Source organism: Melospiza georgiana, chromosome 3, assembly GCF_028018845.1.
Source record: "Melospiza georgiana isolate bMelGeo1 chromosome 3, bMelGeo1.pri, whole genome shotgun sequence".
Taxonomy (NCBI): domain Eukaryota; kingdom Metazoa; phylum Chordata; class Aves; order Passeriformes; family Passerellidae; genus Melospiza; species Melospiza georgiana.
Window position 1 is genome coordinate 16,838,245 of NC_080432.1, and position 15,559 is coordinate 16,853,803.

General features: G+C 47.2%; 1 protein-coding gene across 1 annotated transcript in view; it reads right to left on the bottom strand.

Moving 5' to 3' along the window:
* ABHD12 (abhydrolase domain containing 12, lysophospholipase) overlaps positions 1-10,644 on the bottom strand; it is a 35,678-nt gene extending 25,034 nt beyond the window's left edge. The window contains exon 1 of the mRNA XM_058020179.1: positions 10,454-10,644. Within this exon, the coding sequence (XP_057876162.1) occupies positions 10,454-10,611 (158 nt within the window). The 5' untranslated portion in view covers positions 10,612-10,644. The remainder of the gene's footprint in view (positions 1-10,453) is intronic.
* Positions 10,645-15,559: the final 4,915 nt, after the last annotated feature.

Consider the following 15,559-nt stretch of genomic DNA (forward strand, 5'->3'; position numbering starts at 1 on the left):
ATGCTGACAGCATGGCCTAAGCAGCAACTATGTTATTTCTCAATGCTTGGGTACAGTGGTATTACCATTAGCGTGAACTGCATGTGACAAGATTAACCTGAAAGCTACATTTTAAAAAGGAAGGGGCAGATGCTACTGTCATTTTAAGTATGTAGCAAACAACAAATAATTAAACCCTCAGCAACAGAACAATTGACTTTTGGGACAGAAAAGCAGGCTTGGGGATTCGGGTTTTAAGGTTGTTGACTTTTCCCGAATGCATTTTCTGCAACAGCCACTTAGTCTGTGCCCAAACCTTTCTGGTATGAGCCCTTGTTTAAATTCTAAGGACATGCTTTCTCCAGAGCTCACCAGCAATGCTGCTGACACTAATCAAATCTGAAGTCACCCACATTAGATTTTAGTTGAGCTTGGCATTGAGATACAACAAGTACACTCCCTCCACAGTGTTTACCAGATTCTTAAGTTTTTTACTCATTTCACAGCTGACAGCTGGTTTAGACTGAAGGCACAGCCCTCTCACTACTCTGTGAGCTGAGGAACTCATTAGTTGTCTGCTAATGAAAGAGGAAAAACCAGAACATAAACACCAAACGACTGAAACAGAACTGGAAGTGCAAAACAGAAGCTTGAGAGCAGCCGAGTCTGGAAATTCTCATTTCTCCCAAGCACACTCACCTCCATGGGGAGGAGAATCAAGGTGCACAAGCAGAGTTCAAGAGCAGAACTGGTTCAGACACATAATGCTCCAGCACAGCTCCTAACCTGCATTTAAAGCCATTTGCCTGCTGAATGCATATCATAATTGAGGCAGCACACAGTACAGCCAAGCCAATTCCCCCGCCACCAATTACCCATTGTTAAAGTGCTCGAAACCCCACAGACCTGCATGAGTGTGTTAACCTTGCAGCAAGAACAAGAACTCAGGTTCACTCTTTGTTCTTGTGGATACATCTGAGGGAACAGATCTGTATTTCCAAGCAGCACAACTTGGTAAGCATGAAATCACATTTTCACATAGCAGTTCTTGTGAGGCAGCCACACAGCCTGAGAATTACCACTAGCAGCAGGCTCTGTGGCTCTGGCTTTCATCTAAATCACCTGAGCAAAAGATTCATTTGTGTATTGTAGACATTTTTCCTTCCAAACACATGAAAATGGTCATCTTATACTTTCCAGCTGAAAAAAAGCTCTACTTTTGCTGGCAGAGATCAGAAGCCATTCCTTCTGAGAAGCCTGAAGAAAAAGAATGTTTTTGTGTTAGCAGTGATACTGCCACCTTTTAGATTCAGAACACATCGTTAGCAATACATTTTGATTACAATAGACCAACTGTTCCCCGTTGGAAGCATACAAGCAAACAAGAACATTAAACAATGCCAAAACATTACATATGCTGACTGTCAGCCCAGCACAGTTACATTCAGCTGGCAGTCACAGTGTCCTCTGTAATTGTGACCCGTTTAAAAAGGGAGGCTTAACAAACACTGCATGGCCATAAAACAACAGCCAGAGTTAAAGAACAGATGTATGAGCAGATATAGAACTGCTGTTGGCCCTGACATACTTTGAACAGGGGGCATTTTGCATATAGGCAGGCAGATTAATCTCTGTTCATCTGTGCTTTATTCAGGGATTCCAGCTCTAGCTATCATCTTGTGGGGGAAAGAACTCCCAAATGACAAAGGCTTAAAAAAAATTAAGGACAATTAAAACCAAAGCCATTGCTAACACTACAAAACCTTCAAGAGCCAACCCAGAAAACACAAACTCCAAGGTGAAGACCAGGCGTTGGAGTTTTCACTTAACTGCAGGGAAACAAAACAGTTCCACAGAATATTCCCAGTTGGAAGGGACCCACGAGGATCATCAAGTCCAACTCCTGAGCAAATGGCCCACAGAGGGACTGAACCCACAACCTTGGTGTCATTAGCACCATGCTCTGACCAGCTGTGCTAAGCAGCACTTGCACATCAGCCTGCCAAAGTTTAAAATGAAATGTGGTCCCTACTCTGGTAGTGAAAGGGGAAAATAATGTTTTATAAGAGACAGCACAAGGCTATCAGAAACTGAAAGCAAAGGTCAGCCACTGCATTTCTGCTGGGTTTGCAAGAACAAGAGAAAGGGCTATTTCCAATGACTGTGTGCAATTCACAGTTTTCACATTCAGCAGTATAAAACTTGTATTGTCAGCTTTATTCTTGCTTCCTGAAGCTGCTCTGAAACTAATCAAAACTTTACAAAAAGTGAAATCAGACTGCTTTAAGAGAGAAAAGAGTGCCAGGCTTCCCTTCCTGAGCATTGTAAGAAGTCTTAACATCTATTCAGTTCTTCAACACCTTGAACACACTTTGCTCCACAAGCAAGGATGCTGCAGCCTGGGAGCCCTGACTCCAAGTTTCCAGTTTACATCATCCTCATTAGTGCAGGCTCCTCTGTCTCAGAATAGTCACCCCAGGGGAAACTTTACTGCCAGGGGAAGGGAAACCAGGCTCTGGAGAGGGTAAATGCATTTTCTGTACTCTGCTCTGAGCTTGCACAATGCCACTGAAGAGTACCCTTCCAAAAGGGTTTCTTCGGTTATTCACATATTCTTCAGTTTATTCATTTCTTCAGCTATGCCACATGAAATCCTTTATTCTGCACACTTTTAGTAAAAAGGGAGAGGAGACTTCATGTGACCTTATGGCCCTTATTACTCAACACTAATCTCTTTTTCAAGAGGAATTAACAACCACTTTAAGTGGGTAAAAATTGGACATATAGTTTTGAAGAAGGGCAGCCATGGGACTTATCTCAAATATTTTCAAGTGTTTGTGTTTTAAAGTTAATCTTCTAGTCTAACAATCTTTTCTATTGCTCTATTTCTCAGTAAGAGTTACACTCTTGAAATAAATCTGGGTTAAATAAACACTTTGATTTGGAAAGCAAATAGTCATGGTTCCTGTTAGCTCAGTGAATGATCAAGGCATGTGATAGAGTCTAAAATTAGGAAATTCTGTTTGAAAGTTTGAATTGCCTTCAGTGTGAAAGAGGCAGATTTCTGGAGCCAAGTGTTGCACTAGAGAGAGAGAGAAGGAAGGAGATGTGTGCCAGGAAGGCAAAAGTGCACAGCCTAGGTGGCAGCCTCCCTGTCTGGCTAAGGGATATTCAGGGACACACGACAGCTTACAGAGGTGACTTACCTAGCACAGCTTCACCCTCTGCCACCATTCCTATCCCTGTCACAACCCCTGCCCTCTCTCCCCACCATCCTGCCAGCTTTGCTTGTGTCCTGGTGACCTTTTCACTATTTGGCTATCTGCTCTGAACTGCTGACTTCCCCATCCATCAGCCCTCATCAATCCTCTCCTCCTCCCATGTTTATCAATAGTAACTGATAACCAACTCATCCTTGGGATGATTATATACAAAATTACACACCTTTGAACTCAAGGATCAATACCACTCCAATTTCCCAGTTGTTTCTCTCTCCATTGAGCCAATTTTCAATAGAGATATCACGCTTTCCATTAGCAGTGCAAGCAATGTCAATAAAACTACAGTACAAAGTCAAGTGCTTTGGAGAAACAATTTTACTGCTGATACTTTGATCAACCAGGTTGCAATCTTGACAAACCTGTTGCATTTTACAGTGTCCTTCCACAGGACAGATCTACTTTCATTAGTATATATATTTAGCTGTTAAATCTTCTTCCACTGAATTTCAAATTAACTCTTGCAATTTAAATTGCACTGACTCCACCTCAGGCTAATGGCTTTAAAGTCTCCTAGGTCTCCTGTTACCCTTTTAATACAGCTGAAGCACTTTCTTTTAATCTTCTTGTGGTACTGATTCAGTCACAGCTACATTAACATAGTGCTCTCACATTACATCCTTAGTAAACTTCCCTTGCTTGCAGTCTCTCACTCACTCCCCATGCCAGAAGCCAGCTGCTGCTGGAGCTCCAACAGGACACAGCACAGCTACCCAATGAGCTCACAAAACCCCAGGTTTTATAGGGAAATTGCTGTAGAATGCACTAATTTCACATCCTGACATGATTTACCAAAATAATCTGCCCTGCCCTTCATGCCTAGGAGGATAAAGTAACTTGGCTGCAGCCTCCTAAGCAGGCACTGCTCCTTTCCAAGGAGCCCAGACCCAGCTGGCAGCACTCTTCAAATACAGCAAAAGTCCTGCTGGGGTACACCAGGCCCCTGAACATGGAGCAGAAAGGGGATTCTGGAGAGGAAATGATGTCACCATCATTAGTTTTAATAAAAACACCCCAACATTGTTTTCACCAAAAATAAATGCATCTACGTTGCACCCTGGAGAAAACCTACAGATCCACTGCAGTGACCTGTGACTGCCTCTGCAGAGAACTTGATTTCTGGCACAGCAGCCACATTCCAGAAAGGACAGAAGAGAAGGTGACAATGCTGGGAAGACCCTGATCTCCACAGGCACCTTCACTCCAGAGATGACAGGGAAGCCCTGTTGGTCCCAGGAGTTACCAAACCCAAGGGAAGTTTAGGGATACTCAAACAAGTAGAGGCAATTCATACAGCTCCCAAGCAGAAAGCAAAGTAGCAGCAATTAGCAATACCATGGTAATTATTAATTCAGACACAAGCCATCAAAGCAGAGCAACTGAACCCAGGGGCAAGGATGATGTCAGAAATATTGCACTGCAAGGAAATCAGGAGTTTAGGGAGACCAACACCAAACCAGAGGGCAAACTCTCTTCAGCCTGAACATTCCTGCTTGAGCAGAGGTCTCTGAGGAAACTGCTCGGACACAACAGAGCAGATGCAGCAGAAAAAATGCTGTGCTCTTATTACAGAAAATCCAGAGAGGCTCATGGTACACTGGATGCAAAGACAGAAATTTTAGGTCATACAGAGAGACCTGCAGGAGGATGCTGGGTCTCAAGGGATGTTTAAGAGAGTAAACCACACCTAGTTAACACTAAAAAAAAAACCTCCAAAGTCAGTGATGAAAATGGTGAAAAAAAGATAGGCTGTAACAGTAACACACTGAGGCACAGAACTGCTACATGTCAACATTGTAACTCCACAAATCTTTAAATTAAAAAAAAAATATGAAATTAAAACAACCCACAATAATAAAACAAATAATTCCCCACATTGCAGGGAATATTGCTATTTTTGCCAAATGACTAATGTGTCATTGAGAAAGAGTGAGGAGAAGATGAGCACAAGGAAAGAGAATTATAATGGCTGGAAAAGATGAGCAAACTGGGAAGATGCTGCAGAGAACGAATACCTAATGCCCCAGATTGGTAACCTGGGAGAAATTCAGAGGCATTCCCCAGCCTTAAGCTGCCAAAATGGCTGACAATGCACAGGACAAAACAGGAAACAGAGCTACTGTGATACCCTTCAAATAAATAATTAAAAAAAAAAAAAAAAAGAAGACATAAAGGTGGAAAAAGTTACACAATCCTATTTTTGACTTATCTGAGCAATATATTACAGTGCATGCTCTTCAAGAGAACTGCAACAAAAAAAAAAAAAGGCAAACAAAAAACCCCAACACAACCAAAACCAAAAAAGAGCCCCACACACTAAAAAAAATCCTCACACAAAGGAAACTGTTTTTTCATATTTTACCCATTGGAGGGACTGTGATTCAACCTGTATTTACTATGAAAGAAAGAACAGGCAAGCAACTGGAAACCATTTCACAGCTCCTTTGTGAACTCTGCTCAAGAAAAACTGAAATAGAGGCAGTAACCCAGTAGGAAGGTGGAATTGGTGAAAAAGCAGCATGATTGATGAAATATCTCTATGCAGGCAGCCTCCTTCCTCTTTTGAAAGCCCTGACAAGTAACTGGTTTAACCTGAACACAGTAATTAAGAGAGACAATAGCATAAAATTCACTTGAGGAAAAAAAACCCTTAAATATATTGATGAAAACTTGCAGGAGAACAATTCAAGTATTTGTCATCTGTGCTACAATGGAACAGACTGGAATAATCATAAAAGACTCTGCAAATGCTTCTAAAAAAGTAACATCAGAAGAAAGGGGGCTAGGTCTAGAGATACAAGGATGGGGCAGAGAGAGGACAGAGGGGCAGATATTGGAGATGGCCAAGTTTTCTGTCAGAGGGAAGGTACCACTGGTTAAATCCAAGGAGCCATGGGAATACAGCTGCTGGGGCAGGATGGCACCAAGGGTCACCACACATCGCATTTGTCACACTCGAGCACACTCAGTGTTCCAGGGAAATTCAGCTGCATCAGAGGGGAAGAGCAGAGAGCCTGCTGCACCCTCTTCCCTTCAGCACCTCCCTGCATGCTCACAAAACACCCAGGAAATGCTCCACAACAGACAGGAACAAGGCTACTGCAGTGGAACTGAAACTACATCCAATTGCAGTGTCAGCCCAAAAATACCCAGCTTGTGGGGTGCACAGGCTGGACAGGCACTGGAAAGGTCCCAGAACTTCCCCTTGCAGGGACTTGTGCCAGCATCAGGGGTGTAAAGGTACCAGGGACAGCTGAAGGGACAGCAGCTTCTCCAGCTATCAAGGAACAAAGCTCACACACATGGGATTTGGAGCACTTCACTGCTCCACAGCATGGAGAGAGACAGGAACAAGTTCTAACGTTTGTAGCAAACAAGTGTTTCTAGAATAACTGTAGAATAATGGCAAAATTCACACCTCAAGTCTATAGTCTGACTATTGATTGGGATTGAATGAGGATCAGATAACCATGAGGTCACAGAAGGGAAGGGTAGCATCACAGAAGGGAAGGGTAACATGCATGTGACCTTTTATCACCAGGATCAGGGTTCAGCAGAAATGAGATAGGAGAATTTGCTCTGGTATCTAATGTCAGTATTAAGCTCATTTGATTTTCTCTATTCTCTGTACTCCCACATAAAGGTTTTCCACATCTATGGCTGCTCAAACACATTTCCTCAGAACATCACAGCCACCAAGCACAAAAATGAGTCACAGCAAGTACCCAAAACACAATGCCACCCTAATATCCATCTAGCACTTCCAACACTGGCACCTGGAAAATGCCTCACAACAGAAATATTAGAGGAATGGCCATCCACACAAAACATACATACCAGGAAAAGCAAGCACTGCTTATTATTAAAAGCAATAATGCAGTAAATAAAGAAATAATTTCAGACAAAACAGCTCCTTTAAAAAAACAATCATGCACTTTTAAAGGCGCAACTTGTAAAGTGCTTAGGTAAACTTCATAGTAGATATTATTGCTATCTATGGAAGAAAATGGAAATACCTGTATTTGTTCATTTCTGGTTGTAAACCACTTAAGGAAAGCCACACTGACTGCACTATGCACTAGCCAAAGCCACATAAATCTTATTTATCAGATATCCATCTCCATTACACTCTGAAGCCCATGCACACGCTTTCTGTAACAGAGCAGTTGCCAGTCAAAATGCACAGCCACCTCTTTAGAATGAGTTTCAGCTCCTGGATGAATGAGCACATTGTGATGCTATGACTGAACAAAAAACTGAGGGGCAAACGCAGTGCTGGTAAAAATTCAAAAATACTGCTGTAAGAACAAACTGCTGCTGGTACTGAGCCAGCTCTGTATCCCACAAACATCACCTGGGGTGCTATTTAGCCTTTGCTGAGGAGCTGGATGTGAGCAGGAGAAGGGCACACAGCAGCAGCCTCCTGGTCACTGCTGCAGTTGCAGGCACAGCTGCCTCTGCAGCCTCCCCTCTCCTTGCTCCTGACCCATGGAATATGGCACAGGATCAGCCCTTGGCTGCACAACCACACAGCCACTGGGGATTGGTTTGCCTTCCCAGCCAGGGGCTTGTATGGTTCACAAATAAGAGGTGGAAACCCACAGGATGAAGCCAGACATATGTGCTGCTTCCCCAAGCCAGCAGCACGAAATGCAGCCAGCCCAACTTCCCCTTTAACACAGCATCCATTAGTTGATTTTAACTCTTTCATCAAGGAGCAAGCTAAGAACAGTCTGGTACAAATCCCCAATTTCAGATGTTATGGCACCTCCACCTCAGGAACCTTGCAGCTGAATTTTTACCTCACAGCTTGGGCAAGCTGGGGAGTAAAATTGATATAACCCATTGAAAACAACAACCAAGGACTACTTGACTACTTTTATTCCCAGCAGTATAAGGAATGCTGCAATAACGGCATGACCTTGCATATTAAAATATGATGATCTAGATGGTGTAACAGCAACTTGTTGGCCACATAACTGACCACAACTGCCCTGGGGAGGTCACTGCATGCATTTCCCCATGCTCTTCCTTAAACACTCCCTGCTGTCCACCAAAGGTGGGACATGGAGCTAAAGGCTGTCTGACCTGACTCAGGGTGATTGTTCTGGACAAGAACCTTATCTCTGGGCATCATAACTTCTTCTGCCTGGACCTCCCCTTCCTGCACACTAAGATTCAGCAGTGTGTTTGTTGTCCCATAAAAAACACTGCTGGAAGGTACTGGCAGACAGAGACACTTTGCCTGCAAGCCACTGTCTGAAGGCTCGCAAGGTGAGGAAAGTCAGAGAAGGGCCACTGAAAGTCAGTAAGGAAGGTAGGCAACACAGGACAGCATGAAAGAAAAAAAAACAAAACATCACAGATATTTGAAAATGTGGAAAAGGAAAAGCCAGCTTCAAACAAGATTCTCCTACAATGTCACGAGTTTGAGAAACGCTGCTGTGTGGAATATAGAATACCTGACCCAAAAAGGACAGGAGGAGGTGGGAAGCAGGGAGGAAGGGCCAGAATCCATGCAGGACTTCAGGAATTACTGAAACAGGCTTCAAAAGTGGAAAATGGAGAAAACCGAGGAAAGCTTGACTGCTGACCGCTTTCAAACGTGTAAATGGAGAAAATAAACACAAGAGTGTTTCTCGCAGACAGGATGTGCTTTCCCTATTTTTAGCTTGGCCCTCCCAATACAGCTGTGCTGTGTCTGGGATCCACAAAGCACCTGCCTGCCTGCCAGACCAAGCCAACAGCCTGCACTCGGAGCTCTCAGGGCTTGCTCACCACCCACAGAGCATTTCCATTTGAGTGAAAGGTGCCTGAGTGCCATTCACAATGCTGAAGAGCCAGCAAGCCATCACTCCAGTGCCACTGGTCTAGGAGACATCCACTTGGACAAGGAGAATAGATGTGCCAAATTTCAAAATGTTATAAAAGCCGAGCACTGTCACTGTTGGATCCACTGCACAGTCATGGAAACTGAGAGATCAACTCAGCGCCATTTTCAATTACCAAAAGCTTGTCAGAACATGTACAGAGCAGTGACAGCATCCCAAAGGTTTACCTCCAGGGCACAAAATTAAATAGCTATTACCCAATATGAGAAATCACATTTTAAAGCCTCTGTCTTTGAACATGACAAGTGTCCACAGCTCTTTTCAAATGCTAATTTTGTCTATGAGAACAGAAAAAAAAATCTCAGAAAATTTAGCAGAGAAATATCCACAACAGCTCATTTACTAGAAATGCACTGATAAGCACCTTTAAAAAAAACAAAAATTGGCTGATGTATTGCTGAAGCACAGCGATTTGATTACAGCTACCCAAACCACATAGCTGTTCTACACATTCTCCACACTTTCAAAACACAAAGAACACCACCATACTGATTTAGAGGAAATTAAAGCTTGTATCTTGACTCGCAGCTGCAGAGAGCCAGGGAGGCAGGTTCTGATCGTGTATTGCATCCCCCCAAAAATCTTACACGATGAAGGGTCCAGGTGATAAGCACCTTCTATTGTTACAGTCTTTTTAGAAAGGCACACAAACATTTCCCCACTATAAATACGTTTAAAACGTTCACATACCTGGCAAAAAGCCACGGCTAAACTCCTTCCAACAGTCACGCATGTCAGCTTCTCCTAGTGACCCCTAAATCTGATTCATTTACGCCAAAGAGATCACTTTGACAGCCACCAGCTTCTCCCAAAAACGCACGCATCCTACCTGCAGGGCCCCGCCGCTCCACATACGCTCTCTGACGGAAGGATTCCGTGCTAGCCATTTTTATTTTTGTTTTTTTGGGAGAACGCCTGCCTGCTCCAAAGGGGGATGGAGGCGGCAGCGCCCAGGTACGAGCACCGAGCACCAAACCCCTCCCATCCTTGGCTGGTCCCGTTACCGCCCCGCTCTCCGGCCAGTCCTTTGCCCCGAGAACGGAAAGCACCGCGGGGCCGGTATCTGGCACACCGGGAAAACCGGGAAAACCGGGAAAACCGGGAAAACCAGGGAAACCGGGGAGCGGGGCTGAGCTGGGTACCATCCCGGGCCCGCGTACCTGTCCGTCCCGCCGGCTCCTCGGCCCGTCCTCTCTGCTCGCCAAACCCAGCCCCGCTGCCGTCCCGCTCCCCGGCAGGCTCTCGGTGTCCCCCAGACGGTGACACGGGGATAACAAAGCCCGGCGGAGCGACGGCGGCGCTCACCTGCCCAGCGGTCGCTTCATGCCCTCGGCGGCGGCGGAGGAAGGCAGGCGCAGGCTTCGCCTCAGGCTGCAGCCCTTGTCGAGGGGCCCGGGCACGGCGGCAGCGGCGGCGGCGGCGCGCTCATGCTCCACCGTGACCGACTCGTTGCGTTTCCTCATGCCGGGGCGGGGGCGGCAGCGGCGGCGGCGGCGGCGGAGACGGCGGCAGCGGAGCGGGGCCGCGCTCACTCGCCGCGCGCCCTGCCCGGCACTGCCCGGCCCCGCCCCCCAGGCGCGCCCGCCAATCCCCGCCCCCGGCCGCGCCCCTCGCCCCGCCCCTCCACCGCCCCCGCCAATCCCCGCCTCGGAGAGGCCGCGGCGCCATCTCTACTGCGGGCACGAGCCCGGCCGCCATTTCGCTGTGGGCCGGGGCGCTGAGGGGGCGGCGCTGCTGAGGGCGGGAGCTCTGCGGGCCCGTGAAAGAGCCCCTTGTGAAAAACGCCAGTCACTTGTTTTTAAAATTTTAAAAGTTTAATAGTAATAAAATGGTTATAAAAATAGTCATACAATTAGAGTAATAATAATTTGGACAATTTGGATTTAGGGCAATATGAGACAAAAGAAACAAAGAGTTACGGATGTCCGGGTACCTCTTTCTGGGCAACATAAGCCCGAAAAAGGACTCACGTTAACAAAGGATTAACCCTTAAAAGCAACAGCCTGTTGCATATTCATACATCTCATACATGATGCATAAATTCCATTCAAGCACAGGATTCTGTCTGGTCAGTGTCAGCTCCTTCCTCTGAATCCTGACAGCATCTTCAGGGCTGAGCGAGGCGGGAAGAAGTTCATTTCTCCTGATAATGGAGCAATAAATTCCCTTTCTCTGAAAGATTTAGGTGTCCTGGGGCTGCTATCTGGTGCGAGTACCTTATTCCTTTCTTAAAAAAATATCTCACATACATAATTTCTATTTTAACACTATGTTATAACCTAAAACTACATTTAACACACTACCTAAAAAAATTAATACAGCATAACTTTCTAACATAACACATATAATATTCATTTTAATATTTGCCAAAAGCCAATCGTAAAATACGCATTTTTAACACAGCACAGCTGGTTCAGGGATGTGAGGAGAGTCAGAGCCAAGCTACTGATGGAATTGCCAGTGGGAACAGGGACGGGGAAAAAGGCTCTTTGATGGCCAGAAGTGTTATGATACCACAGTGGAAAGTAGGTCTTCATTTGACTTATTCCTAAAGAGGAACCACACAGGCAAGGCAAGAAGTTACAGAGCTTCCCTGGCTTTGTGCTGTGAAAAATATTCACAATATTGTGCTGTGAAGCATATTTTAGGATTGGCTTTTTGCAAATATTAAAATGAATATTATATGTGTTGTGTTATTAATTCTCTTAAGTAGTGTGTTAAATATAGTTTTAGGTTGTAATAAAATGTTAAAATAGAAACTATGCTATGTAGGATACTTTTTTTCTACAGAAAGGACTTGCACTGAGATAGCAGCCACAGGACACCTAAATCTTCCAGAGAAAGAGAATTTATTGCTCCATTATCAGGAGAAACAAACTTCTTCCTGCCTGGCTTGGGTAGGACGACACTGTCAGGATTCAGAGGAAGAAGACACTGACCAGACAGAATCCTGTGTTTGAATGGAATTTATGCATCATGTATGAGATGTATGAATATGCAGCAGGCTATGGCATTTAAGGGTTAATCCTTTGTTAGTGTACCTTTCTGTGAGTTATCCTCAGAAATTACCACACACACCCCAGAAATCAATGCACAAGATCCATTCTGAATTGCAAATTAACCCCCATGGTGGAATTCTGGTCGACTTGAGAGATTGTTGAGGCCATAGTCCACTACAAACCTTATTTCTGCTGCTGTTATAAGCAACCCAGGGTGAAATTCTGCCATCTCTGCTCAACAAATACTGGATCTGAACAATGCAAAACAGCTGAGGAAATGTGCTGACACAGGATTTCTTACCAGCCAGAATTTCTACAAAACATGTACAGGAAGAACAGGAAAATCGAGTCAGAGTAAAGGTTGGGAAAGAATTTGGGATTTCTTAGCTCAAGGCATGAACAAAGATTACAACAGAGCAATAGTAGAAACTATTGCTATGGGCAAGGGCACATTCCAGAGAGTTTCTGTGTGTGTGGAGTGACCCCAAAGGGGTCTGGAGACAGACCATGGGGCAAGGACACAGCCTGCTGGGCTACACCAGTGTCAGCCTCCTTCCCATCCTGTATTCTTCAGAGGCAGCTGCACCTGGATTTACCAGCCTGATCTGGAGATGAGGAAGACTGATGGGAAGCAAAGGACAGCAAATGAGCACTGATCCTAAGCAACACTCTCAAGAGAAGGAATGAGAGCTGTGTTTGGCTGTGAATGAGCTCAAACAAATCTCCTCAAAAGACAGAAACCAGAGCAGGAGATACCAAAGGGATCTGGAAAGACCAGGGGAAAGTTCTGGTTAGGAAACCACTGTGAGAAAAGTCTCTGGAGAGCACAAGGATATTCAAAGCAGCAGAGAAACCAGAAAAGGGGCAGAGCCATCTTGAGATGGTACTTGAGAAGGGAATGAAAGGCAAGGAGAGGTGAATTGAGGCAGGGCAGACACTGCAACGTCCTGCTGAAGGCAGCCTCTAGAAATGCAGAGAGGCCTGCTAGGAGGAGAGATTTCTGCTCCTCAGCACCATGGGCTTCTTCATCTGCTTGCCCAACTGTCTCCTAGCTGGACCATGCAGAGTAAACTATGAAGAGCTCAGATGGAAGGTAGAGCCATCCTTTAATGCTGAATTCATCCTTCCTGAAGGCAGGGCAATCTCCCAGCCCCTCACCTTGCAGTCCTAGCTCAGGGCTGACTTTGTGGCAAGACAGGACTGCTGGGTCTGGCACAGCAGGTGCTGCAGGTTGGTGGCATAACAAGGCTTGTAGCCCCAGAGCAGGGTGCAGAAGGTGAGCTCAGGACTTCATGTGTTTGCCAGGAGGAGGTCACAGGGCTTCTCCTGCTGGATATCAGTACATGCAGAAGCACAGGATTGGATTGGCAGCAGCTCTGGCTCAGTGATACCTTGGTGGGCAGTCCCTGATGTTTGAGACCTCAAAAGACTCCCCACTGACATCCTCCTCACTTTCCACCCTTCTGGAAAATTTGGAGATGGGGACCCTCATGTTTTCCTCACTGTCTAGGAAAATGTTTTCCAGGTTTAACCCTCTGCAGGGTGCTGTGGGCAGGCAGGTGCAGAATGAAGGTCTGGGGCCAGGCAGGTCAGGAAGCAAGGAAGGAGCTGTGGGTAAATGAGGGACCAGAGCAGGGAGGAGAGCTGGCACTGGTAAGAGCAGTCAGAGATGTGGAGATGGAGAGAGGCTTCCAGGGAGTCCTTCACTCCCTGGGCTGGGGAACATGATTCCCCAGCTGGGAGCATCCCTGCTCTAGGATGTTCCACGAGGAGATAAAAGCTGTCCTGATGCCGTGGCTCAGCGGGATGAGCCCTTCGGGACACATGGGCTTGGCATGGGACGGCCCTGCCCCCCGCTGGCTCCCCTCTGCCTTGCACCCCATCCCCTTTGCCCACCGCTGCTCCCCCGACCCTCGTCAGTCCCCCAGGGAGTGCCCACCACGCCTCCATCCTCCCAAAGCTCCAAGAACTCCCTGCCCCTCAGAATTCCTGCCCTTTGCCTCACAGTGCCCAAGGACTCCCCCAAGCACTCCTGTTCCTTTGAAGCCCAAACACCCCTGCCCCACTGAGCCATCCGGCAGCACTGCTGCCCATGGAGCTCCCCAAAGGGTGCTCCCAATTCCCCCTTAGCCCCTGGAGACCCTCAGATGTGCCCCCTGCCCTGCAGATGCTCAGGGGCTGCTCCTGCTGCCCCCTGATAATGCCACCTTCTCACCCTGCCTGCATCCAGTGGGACAGAAATTTCCCAAGGTTTTCTTCCATTTCTGCCTTCTTTTTGGAGATGACCTTGATGGCCACCTTGTGCCACAGTGTCAGAAGTTAGGCACAAACATCAGTCACTTGACACCGGGACAAAGTCAGGGGCCAAATACAGTTTGGTGAAGCTGAGTTTCACCAACCTCCAGGATCAAGGAAAGCCAATCCAGAATTCCATGTGACAGCTTTTGACGGGGAATTATGATAACTACAAACTCCTCAAGCAAGTGGCTTTTGCCTGCTCACAGTGGCAGGGTTTCCAGCTCACAAACACCCAGATGGTTGTGCTGGGGCTGTGGCCACTTGTGCATGACATAGAGGAAGAACAACAGAAACCAGGACCTTGCTCTGCCCCTGGGGATCAGGTCAATGAAGATGATAAGATCAATAAGCTGATGCACTGATCTTTCAAAACACTCTTAGGGAACTTCTTCCCCACATGCCACAACTGTGCTCCTGCTGAAGCACCTCTGACACTACCCAGAGCTTTTTGCCTACCTGCACCACCAGCTTGAAGGTGACACGTGCAGGCTGCTGGACACATCCTCCCCCTGTAAGGATGCAGAACCACCTGCCAATGAGCTAATCGGGCAGCCCCGTGTGAGCAGGGACCCGCTGTCCCAGGGACTGCCTTCTCCCTATCAGCAACTACAAAGCTCCGGCTGTGCTGGGCCTCGCAGTGCTCACAGGCACATTGTCACCCTTGGATCCACCAGCTTCACTCGCCCCCTTGTTCCCACCAGCAGCTCCCCCAGAATTGTGTATGGGAGCACTAACGAGGCCCGCAAATATGGGGTGCAGCCCCGGGGACCAGCTCAGCCTCTTGGGGCTCCTCCTTCTCGAGCGATGCAGAGGAGAGCCGGAAGGCAGGACAAGGAGCCCCCTGCAGGCTCTTGCCGTGTCCCGGGAGCCCCGCAGGCCCCGCGTCCCTCCCGCGGGAAGGAGCCGGGCCCGAACCCGCGCCGGGGCCGCTGCCCCGGAAGAGCCGCTCCCGCAGCCCCGCCCCCTAGGGCGTGCCCGGCGCCCGCGCGCCCCGTGGCCAATCAGAAAAATCGGTCGCCCTGCGTCAGCGGCACGCGGCGGCGGCGGAGGCTGTTGCTAGGCAGGCCGGCGCGCCTGGCCCAATGGGAGCGGGGCGCTGCGGCCGGGCCCGGGC